Genomic DNA, 11923 nt, shown 5'->3' with positions numbered 1-11923 from the left:
TACGTATACGTACTATATATATATATATATATATATATATATATATATATATATATATATATATAGTATATTTTTAGTTTGTTTGTCTGGCACGGGATTCTACCACTAAAACATATATATATAACTAAATATATATAAATACATACAATTTAGATTAGTTCAAATTTTTGTTGAATATAAATTTGGATGTTAAACAGAGGTGACAATTAGATGATTTGCCATCTAGAAATTATAGGCAACAGTCATCAATGGAATAAATAGTCTTCCGTCATTGTGCTTGTCTCAATAATATATTATTATTAACCAAAATGTTTTGGAAGTCAGACAAAATTAAGTTAAAGATTATTTTGTTAAGTCAAAAATTAATACTTCTCTGCCTTGATACAACATGGCCCATTTTAGCACATTTCCCATTATAAAACTAAGGTCATAGATCCCAATTTTTCCATGAAAAATTTTTTTAAGGGGAAAAAACAAAAGTTTTGTTTCATGTTCGTTTTACTTTAAATTTTATTGTTTCTCTAATCATGTTTACCAATTTCACAGACAAGTTTTATGAATGTCAGCATTGGACCGATTGGCCCTGATGTAGTACACACTTTTCATTTCTATTTCAAACCAACTCAATACATTTTGTTAATGTCTGATTCACATTTTCATTGAATGCATGAAGTTTCAACTAACTCCTTACTGTTAACATTTGTTAATAGTTACTGATACTATTCTCAATACAAATATTAAAACATCTAACATAACTTTAAAACATATTTACATTCACAATTCAATTTTGCATAACTTAAAAAATTAAAATTATTTTTACAATGCTTGAATATCATATAATCACTGTGTAATGAAAATTGGAATGTGAAAATAAAATAAATAAATAGCTTTAAACTATTGGTTTAAAAGCATAAATTAAAATTAGTTCACTGAGGTTATAATAATTCAACATGCAAATCAAAGAGTAGATACAACACAACTACTCAAAACTCACTATGAATACCATGTTAGCATGAAAACAGATTGGTGGAATATTTTTTATAGTCAAACTGTCAAACATCATGACCTATTTTTTAGTGAAATCTTAAATCATGAATCCTGATGACCAGTTGTATCAAGGCAGAGGTGTATTGCTATTAAATAGACTCATAACAAAGAACTGGGTCAGAAGAGTAAAATGTAATGTTCCATTTAAAACATTTGATGAAATGAACAACATAATAAAACCATAATATTTAAGAAAAAAAGTTTCTAACTGCCTGACAAGTTTGTGTGGCAATTCTTAGTTATGTAGTTCCTGTCATTTAAGTTATTAGCGAAATATTGAAGTTAACTTAACCAATACATATGGTTGATAATTATCTAAAATGTTTACAAAGTTTAAAGTACTGTTCAACACCAAAATTATAGGTACAACAGACACAAGCACACTGAGAAGCAAGAATGGTACAATGACAACATTTGAACAATTACATGCAATTTCAGTCAGTGCTAGCGGCAATGTATACTCAAGCCTTTAAGGTTTATTAGTTTTGGGTCAGTGCATTTCTTTAGCTCAGTGGGTTCTGAGCTTTTTTCACTGGCAACATCCTATCCCACTTACCTTGATTTGAATGACACCCCTACTACCACACGCATATTTTTTTTATGTAAACTTTTCTTATATTCTTAATTATTCTTCATTTGGTGAAACTGTTGCAGCACCCCTAGCAACATACAGTTAGAAAAACACTTTTGCTTATGAACATTGTGACATGATTGAGTGCTTCATAGAATTCCTTCAGTGTTATAGCAAACACCTTTAAATAAGAATATTTTTTTTGTATATAGTGGCTCCTTATTGTAAGTGGATGGAAACAGTTCATTACAATAAAGGCAACATATAAATGGTGGAAAAAAAAATTTACTTTTATGTCTTACATTCAGAAAATAAGATTAAATAGTAGGACACACTATTAGTGTTATGAGCACGTCAGCATCTAATTTCCTATAAAAAGACAAGACTTTTGCTCATCTAAAAAAAAGCTAAGTATTTTACTTATATAAATGTAGAGAAACAATTCTGACAGAGCAGTCTTATTATACTTATTAAATCCCCCCCCCCAACCTCAATTTGCCAATAATAACAATTCAAACAGTTTTTAACTAAACAATAGTTTTGTTGACAGAAGCCAGCAGAACTGTACTTCTACAACAATACAAGTTGAAGACTTAAGATTCAAACTTAAATAAAATTTCCAACAAGAAAATCACAAGTTAGAAATTCCTATATTGAAGTATTGTATGAAACTTAATTAAAACGACTGCAAAGCCTAATAGCAATAGGGTTAAATAAAAATTTTTTAAATCAATGGTCATTTATATTACCTTTGCAACATAATAACATTAGAAGAAAATAGCTGAGAAAGGTACAAATTTTGAGATACATCTTAACCAAGATAGGATTAAGACTTACTTGTATGCAGCCTAATTAAATATATGGTAACTTAGGTTTCCACATTACTTTTCAGCTTGCAAATCAATTAAGCATTGTAATATAGTACTACTACAATATACCACTACTAGCAGGAGCTATACAGCATAAGACTATAAACAATTACACATTAGTAGTACTTGATATTGTTAGTAACAGTAACAGCACTGCTAAGTATATTAGGGTATTAAAATATAATAACACTCAACACTTAGGATTTCTTTACACATTATAACTTGCACAAGTTACACTGGATTGCAATTTGTAAGCCCATTATTATAACTATAAGCTGAATCTTAAATATTTCACTGGTCTTCAAGTTATTAACTGTTAGTTGAGTGTTACTACAACTAATAAAACTTTACATTTTTCATACTAACCTTACCAACTCATTTAATTTCTATACCCAAGGGCCCAAATTCTGAAATTGGCTAAAGCTACTTCATAATCCTATATTATAAAGTTACTGACATTGTTCATTTAAGCATAGTATCAGTAGAGCAATACTAACCTTACCAACTCATTTAATTTCTATACCCAAGGGCCCAAATTCTGAAATTGGCTAAAGCTACTTCATAATCCTATATTATAGTTACTGACATTGTTCATTTAAGCATAGTATCAGTAGAGCAATTGGTAAAAGTTGGAGGTAGCTCTTAAAATGTGTAGAGACAAACGAAATGCCTTTTTCTTGTACTTATGGACTACGTGTTATGGTGCAAGTATTTTCAGCCAATTTAGGTTGACAGCTACCCCTTGGGCCATGTTTGCCCCCCCCCCCCAAAGTGTTGGAGGTAGCAACTGAAATGTGTTCAGAAAAACAAAATGCCTTTTTCTTGTACTAATGGACTCTCTTTTTTGTGGTGCAAGTATTTTCGATTTAGATTGATTTACGTTGACAACTGCCCCATGGGTTGAGTAAGTACAAGAAAGGCATTTTGCTTGTCTGAACATATTTTAAAAGCTATTTCAGGCTATCTCTGACTTTTATCCACATACTATATTAGTAGTGTTTGTACTCAGAGTAGTAGTACTAGTATTATGGCCTATTATTAGCACCCAAAGCAATTATTACTATAAATTACAGTTTTTAGTGTGAAAAGGCATTCTTATTACTTAATCAAAATATTTTGTTCGGTAATACTAATATTATACTTTATAATTATAGTAATAAATATGTTTGGCCAACAAAACCATCTACTACTACTAGCCTAATTGTTCTATGTATGTTAACTTGTAGGTCAAACCTAATGGTTTGACCTACAACATACTTCTTTTTATCTGTTTTACCAACCACTACTCATAATTTCCTACAATAATTGTTCTAATTTGTTACTCTGTAGACTCTAGTTACTGTTACTATTATCAATAATAAGTACATTGTATTTGCTTAATTTAAACTAGTAATAATTTTTATTATTTAGCACATCATTAATCCTTAACTTATATAATTAGAGGTTTTACTACTACTACTAGTAGTAAAACTTCCAATAATATAAGTTATAAATATAACTATTGAGTATAGTATAACTATAACTTAAGTTAAGGGGTAATAACATGCTACGTAACACAAGAATAATGACACGTTAGGAAATGTTCTGACTTCCACTACTAGTTCTGCAAGTACAATTTAAGTTCAACGAAGTTAAAACTAACTTATCACTAAGACTAGTATTATTATTAGTAGTATTGTATAGTACTACTAGTAATATTATTATTAATATTAGAAATTCAGACTGAGTATTTTAACTAGGTATCGCTATCGTGTTTTTAAACTTGCTTTTAAATTTGTAGAATTAATAACTATAAGTCATTATTACACGAACAACAGTTTTTAGTTGCAGTAAATTTTAAAATGTTTCTAGTATACTTTACCATAAAATAATGTCTTAATAGTAAATACATACCATTATTTCAATAGTCTTAGTTCTGCTTCTATAATTTAATAGTACTTTAACGCTGAACTTCTGCACACTCACTATCGTCTGCTCTATAGAATTCACAGAATTCTAAATAGAACGCAGATGCTTCTTGGTACACTCCTTGATGTGTATTCCTACACAAACCTATGTATCTTTGTTTAAAACACAGTTAATATCAAAAATGACCTACAGAAGAGATCCTCTTATTATCACTTACTCCAGGGTTTACAATAACTTCAAGTAAATATCGTTCCTTCGTTTTATATTTGAATGAACAGGGGAATTTTATTTCAATGCGGAGCACCCTGGTGGTGATAAACCCTAAGGTGCGCCACGGCCTATCGTTTGTGGCGGACACTACAGAATTGTTCTTTGCTGGTGGAGTCACGATTGGTTCTGTTGTACCTGCAATGCGTCTGTACTTAACCTGAGCTAATGCAGATCTAGACTAAGAAGCAGTGTTGGACTTCGCGGTAATCTATTTTAGTATGTACTTATTCTTTAGAACTTTAATAACTATCAAAATCACGTTTTTAGTTTAAAATAGAATAACATGCCGTAAGGATAATTACATATTTGTGAAAATGGACATTAAACTACTTTACAGAGCCCAACGTGCCCTTATATTGGAAACAGACTGTGAAGATATCACCGGACGAAAACAGGACTTTCTCTGAACGCTTAGTCAGTTAGTGGTGAAGCTGAGTTAAATTAAGCATCGTTCTTAATTGAAAGCTGGTAGAAAAAATCAAAGTTGATCTGTTTTGCTGCGAAAAGTTTAATTTCTGAACAAATCACTGTCTTCTTCCAGTGATTTTTGGTTATCATATAAAAACTATTTGTACAGTGAATATATCAATTTACTACATATAGAATTAGATTTCATAAGGATGGTTCTAATTTAGTACTCAACGAAATTAAGATACAAAGTAAGGAATTGCAAAACAAAATGATTTTAGTGATATAACAAAATCAAGCATAATACAAGTTTGCTCTTTTTTAAATCAAAACATTTTTCTAATTAAAACTTATCTCCTTTGTGACGGATAGTACAAGTTATGTGAAACAAGAATAGAAATACTACTAGTACTAGTAATTTATGTAATATATTGGTAAATATATAAAGAGAAATGTATTCAACTCTACTTATTCTATAGGAATAACACTTTTCCTAATCCAGTGAGAAAATGTTGAAAATTGAAAAGTGTATAGTTTTTTAAAATAATCCACCGATCTATAACTAGATATAATTGATAGTGTTCTGAATTTAATGTTTGTTTGTCGAAAACAAGTGGTTTGTATACTTTGTATGCATCGAGAACTCTCCGTTTACAGGATAACGAATTTCTTAGTTTCCAGAGGTCGATGACAGTAATGTTTTCATTATGATAAACGTTTAGAAAACAACCTTTACACTCCAGATAAATATAAAAAGAATATATTTTTATTTCAACCAACGTTTCGCCTTTGCGGCTTCATCAGGGTTAATGGACACAACAGTTGTGTATATTAACCCTGATAAGCCGCAAAGGCGAAACGTTGATTAAAATAAAAATATATTATTTTATATTTATCTGGAGAGTAAAGGTAGTTTTTTTAAGCTTTAATCAAAATGTGTAAATCCTTCCAGTATGCACTACAAATTTTGGAAGACAACAAACACCATTCAGACAAAGTGGATTAAGAACATCAGATTATTTCCACACGATATCCTTAAGATTAGAATTAAATCAATACCTTTAATATAAAATTACACGTCATTCAAAACGGGTAGCTGAGTAGTTTTGATAACTTTACACATTTTTTCATTAACACGTCATAACAAAACGTTAACAAAGTGATGTCTTACGATTTTGTTAGTATATGTAATGTTTCTAGGAAATAAAAAGGTCAAAGCAATTAAATTCTACAATGGTTGTAACGGTCCATTTAAGTGTGATTATATTTATATAATAAATAGAAATAAAAAGGTCATTTTTCACATTACTTCACACCTAAACCTGCAAATATTTATTCACCAATTGTTTCTCTTCTCTTTTTTTTAACGAGAGGGTTTTGTAAGAATGTCTGATTGAACTAGTATATTGAAATTAAGCCTTTTAATTGTTTTCTTTGATATGTTTGATTAATAAATATATTTCATTTGAAATTATCATGAACGTTTACCTGATGTGTATATATATATATTTATTCAATTATAATCATTATCTCAGCTATCAACCAGCCTTAATTTGTAATGTCCACAATTATTACAAGAAGAAAACATTATTAAAATGATAGAATAATACGAACAAGAAGAAAAAAATAACAAGTAGGGAACTACTACATTACACGATTCAATGGGTCTTACGGACGATTATGTTTGTTGATAATCACAAATCTACGCAATAGGCTATCCATGAACATCAAAACTCGGTTTTTAGTGTCATACGCCTTCAGACTTACCGCTGATCCACTGGGGGTGGGGTAGGGGCTTACGAACGAATATATCTTAAAATTGTACGTATGCTACATGACAATCATCTTTTACCCCTGTAAAAGTAACTTCATAGCACATTTTATATACGAAACAGTAAAGCTTTACGAGCCACTGAGTTTCAGATTTCAGTTATACAAATAATATTTCTTAATAAGAAAACTTGCTATTACACGAATAAATTAAAATCTGATTCAATGAAGAGAGAAATAATAAGATATGTATGGTAAAGTTCTGAACATTTTACTTTTAATATAACGTAGTTATTACTGAAATATAGAGCTTATTTAGTGAGTCGAAATGATTAATTTGTTGTTTTGTTTTTAAGCTTAAAGTAGCACAATAAGCTGTGCCCACCACAGGAATTGAACCCCAAATATTAGCGCTATAAGGTTACTTCTGAGCCATTGGAGCAAATGGAAATGACCTATTCTCCAATTTGTTCTTGCTTATATTGCATTAATTACTTATAAAACGTTTCACTCTCAAGAAGGTGGAAATAAAATCTTTCGTAAATAGCCCAATGTTGTTGTTTTTCTGGAGCTTAAATCATTTTTTTATTATGTGAAAACGCTTGTTAACGTTTTATTATAAATGAAAAAAGAAATACTGTCTTTTTTTTCTCTTCGGGTTCTCAGACTTTTCTTCTTAACTGAAAAAAAAAGTCACGGTATACATTAATACAGCCTCAATTAATATATCTTAAAAATTCAAGTTTTAATTGAAGAATAAGCAGAACTATGTAAGTGAAAACTGTCAAAATATTTTCTTAGGGATCGTGGATAAACCAAAAAAGAATGCATGAAAAATACTACTTGTTATTTGTATTCTCCGGTTAACTTAATGGTCTTCAAATTACTCAGTTTAAAGCTGAGATATATATACGTGTGTTATGGTTGTGCATTTCAAGGACGTTTAAATATCTTATTTTTACGTAATCTATATATATCAACCTATTATTAGTGAAATAACACTTGCTTGGCAATATGCCAAGCACAATCAAACTAAATATTGTCGTTTTAAGAAATAACGTAGATTCATCCGTCTACAATATCATTAAGCTCGAGTACAAGCGCTTTGATATGAAACTAAATGAAAATATATTTAATTTAATTAATCTCATTTCGTCTGAATCATTATAACTTACAGTTGAACTGCTTTATGTTGAGCAGATATTCCTCGGTTATTCAGATGCGAATAACATATTTAGAAGTATCTTTAGAATATCCAGAATAGAAAAAAAAATATTTAGTAGATGTACTTGTGCAGGGTCCCTGAAAGTGTTCTGTCTCAAGAGTAAATAAAACCAGAATTAAGAGTAACAAGTATTTCTATTTCTTGCTTTCGAAGTTCATATGTAATGCTGTTTTGTAGCCTACAGAGTGCATAATTGTTCTCGTGATTCATGGATTTCGCACGTTTTACTGGCGTCACGATAGTACAGATTATAACGTTAAGCGTCCCTTATTTGACGTTATTTCAGCGTGGACTGACTGATAGACAGCACACTACTGTATAGTGATACAAAAGGTTAAAACAGGTGATCCTTCCAGAAAAACTTCGGCCACCTTTCGGGGGATTATTTTTAAGTGGTAATCTCATTTTAAATATATTATACTTACATAAATACAACACGTACACCATCTTGATGGCTTTGAAACTTTAGACAATTATGCATTTTGTGATATGACATTCACATTTATTAAACTGTTAACATTTTAGTTACTGATCGGAGATAATGTTGATAATTTAAGGAAAAAATCTTGTTTATCTGTGTACGAAGGACACTATAATATAGCAAAGTTTTATTACTGTTCTAAAGCAGCCATTTTGAGGAATGGCGTGATGTATAAGTTCCGACGTGACTTTTTAAACACATTTTTTTAGTTTGTTTGCTTTCGAATATTCACCTAAAGCTACTCAAAAACTAATCTGCGCTACTCGTCCCTGATTTTGAATTGACAGACTGGATGTAAGGCAGTTAGTCAACAGCACCCACCACAAACTCTTGGGCTACTCTTGCCTGACCGAATAGTGGGATTTGACTGTCACCCTTATAACACACCCATAACCACTAAGTACGTAGTTCGATATTTTTGTAGTAAAGGAACTCGGAAGAAATCCCAACAGATCCATAATCCATCACGCTAATCGCTGGTCATCCTTGGCCTAGTTTTCTGCAGTAAAAACTACATTTACTCAAGTCAATATCTCTAAAATATTTTAATTTGTTAACTCGTTAACCTAACTTATGGTTTTAAAATACAGGGTTTTATATATTTATGATATAATTGCTTAAAAAAAGATGTTGCCTGTCTGTCAGAGGCGTCAACAAGGGGGCAAGCAGCTCCCCAGAGGCGTCGCTAAGTGCTTAAAGCATTTTCAGCTCGGGCTCATAGGGGCGAGAATTTTCGGCGTTTCAGTATGATTTCGATCATGGTTTTCTGTTCTGGTTTTTCAAGACACCCTCTGCAGGCACCCCCCCCCCTCCTCCATAGCTTTATGCATACGAACTCGGTCATTTTAGTGAGTTTAATGGTATTTATTTCTGTGCAAATAATATATGTGCGTGTTCTGATATGGTTTATATATAATATGTGTTTGTTGAATGTGCTCAACCTACAATAACGATCAGATTTAAATTCCTATGCACAGCCCTGTAGTCTGTTAGAAAAAAAAAACTTAATTCTTTGACAAGAAGAAATCTCGATAAGTGATTTTTTTACTATTAAAATCATATCAATTGTCCAAAACGCTTTCGATGATAATTCAAACTAGTTAATAGCGCCAACTGCCAGTTGTTGAGCTATTCTTGTCTGACCGGTTAGTGAGATTTGACCATTACTCTTATAACGTACCTACGGTCCCAAAGTACAGAGTGCATGCTCTGCAGCAATGGTCATCGAACCATGAATTCTCGGATTCACAGTCCAAGCATGCTAATTAGTGGACCACAGTCTTATTAAATATGGCTGGCAATTAATTGTGATGTCGATTTAATAGGGATCTATTATATAGATACCATAAATTATTTCAGCTAGTCAGTCAAGTATTAGTATTCGGTAAATGTGTTAGTTTTATATTTTTTACGTACAATTTTAAAGCAAAAAAGAAAGATCATACTAAGTGGCACTTAGCTCCATTTGCAAAGAATAAATTATAACTTGTAACTGTCATTATACATATAACTTTAAACAAATAATGATTATAATTAGTGCAAAATCTTAAGCTGTATATCAATTTTGTGAATACCTCTATAAAGACATGTTTTTCTCTTAAAATCAAGACCAAAATCATCTAGTGGATGAAATGTTATCTATTTATATCACATGACTTGCTAATTACAGCTTATAGATTTGTGAATTAGAGCTGATATATTTATAATGCGAAATACATGTTCTCCGGGTCGTGTTTATATAAAGACAGTGCCCTCTTTTACATATTCAAAAATAAGGTCATTACTGTGATAACTTTTGTAACGGTTTTTAAATGTAATTATAAGCAGTGAAAACTAGACAGATAACACATGTATTATTACTAGAATTTTTTACTTGTCTTTTGAAAGTTAAAAAATTAAATATATTCCGTTTACCATTTGCGAAATATTTTAATTGTAGCTTTTATTCTACTAAGGCCAGTGTTACCTTTAGTTTCGTTTTGAGTTTACTTATTAGTTAAGTTACAAGTTACAGCCTCTACAGTAATGAAGATTACTTCTTAGAACAGGCACGACGTTTCAATCACTTATGTTCTTGAGAATGATCGCACCAGTGATCGAAACGTCGTACCTGTTCTAAATATTAATATTCCTTACTCTAAAAACTATAACTTGTAATAAAATAAGTTTTACTTTTAGTTTTCGTACTTGTGTATTTGTGCTATACACACTTTAGTACATCAATACTATATTGTTCACATGGGCTTCAGCTTTATGCGTCAGTCATGTGTTTTGTTTGATGTTTGAATAAATCCTAAAAAAGAACGTTCTTTTGTGCAGCACATATTTTAACATTTAACTGTAGAAGATGAAACGTGCTTTATTTGAAGGCATGTCAGAAACTCCTAATTATTAGGAGTTAGTGAATCGTTAATACATATCAAATAATTAGCATATAACACCGAATACATTTTTAACCTTTTAATAATCTCATTTACTCCACGGACTTTGTTCTTCTTCTGGTTTAGCTGATTACTGGGTATGAGTCATCGCGTACTGTTTTGTTCACATAAACTGGTGGTCTGCTGTCGCATTGCGCTCAACTGCCGAGTTCTAATCTAGCTGTCGCCAGCTGAGGGGTTTCACTGCAGCACGATGTACAACAGGCGCAATCACCTTGTTTTACTGCATGCGGTACGTGCAGTTTACATACACCTGCCTTCTTAGTTATATATCCACGCACATGGAATAAAGCTATGCTCAAAGCGCAACAGGCTTCTTCACTAACATTACAGCAATGAAACACACGTGCGTCGCAACATTCATTCATTGCCTCCTTTCATTCCCTGACATAAAAATGTGTCAATTAAACTGATGGTTTTCAAATGAAGCCTAGAAATAATATTTCCTTCTTGTCGCCGTAGTAAGAATTCTGGAAACTATCAAGAATGGAACTAACTACAAACGCTAAATTTTTCTACTAGTAAAGACAAAAATATCTTGGCAGGTCATTCAAAATGTTTATAGTTCATATGACCAATAAACAAATAAACTTATTCAGACACTCTCAAACTTCTGCAAGTATATTAAAATATAATTATTATTTTCTAATTATATAAGAACAACATTTTTAGCGATGTCGTATCCACGTTTGATAAAAATCATTGATACGCTCCTCTCAAATTACCGTTCTTTACGTTGAATACTTTCTCTCTCTCTATGGGAAAGCTAAACAAATCCTGGCGGTTGACAAATCCTTCAACTATATAAAAGACGTATTATAAAAAAAGACTTTACACATTATACAATGCAGAATATTTTGATCCATTTGTTTGCAAAGAACATATATATATATATATATATATATATATTCACATTGTTTGTTTGAAGTTAAG

General features: G+C 31.0%; 1 protein-coding gene across 1 annotated transcript in view; it reads right to left on the bottom strand.

Moving 5' to 3' along the window:
- Nucleotides 1-4731, bottom strand: part of LOC106465255 (calmodulin) — a 17092-nt gene extending 12361 nt beyond the window's left edge. The window contains exon 1 of the mRNA XM_013925465.2: nucleotides 4381-4731. Within this exon, the coding sequence (XP_013780919.1) occupies nucleotides 4381-4383 (3 nt within the window). The 5' untranslated portion in view covers nucleotides 4384-4731. The remainder of the gene's footprint in view (nucleotides 1-4380) is intronic.
- Between the last annotated feature and the right edge of the window lie 7192 nt (nucleotides 4732-11923).

The sequence above is a fragment of the Limulus polyphemus genome, unplaced genomic scaffold, assembly GCF_000517525.1.
Source record: "Limulus polyphemus unplaced genomic scaffold, Limulus_polyphemus-2.1.2 Scaffold66, whole genome shotgun sequence".
Taxonomy (NCBI): domain Eukaryota; kingdom Metazoa; phylum Arthropoda; class Merostomata; order Xiphosura; family Limulidae; genus Limulus; species Limulus polyphemus.
The sequence above is the reverse complement of the archived record's forward strand: the minus strand, read 5'-3'. Positions and strand labels throughout refer to the sequence as shown.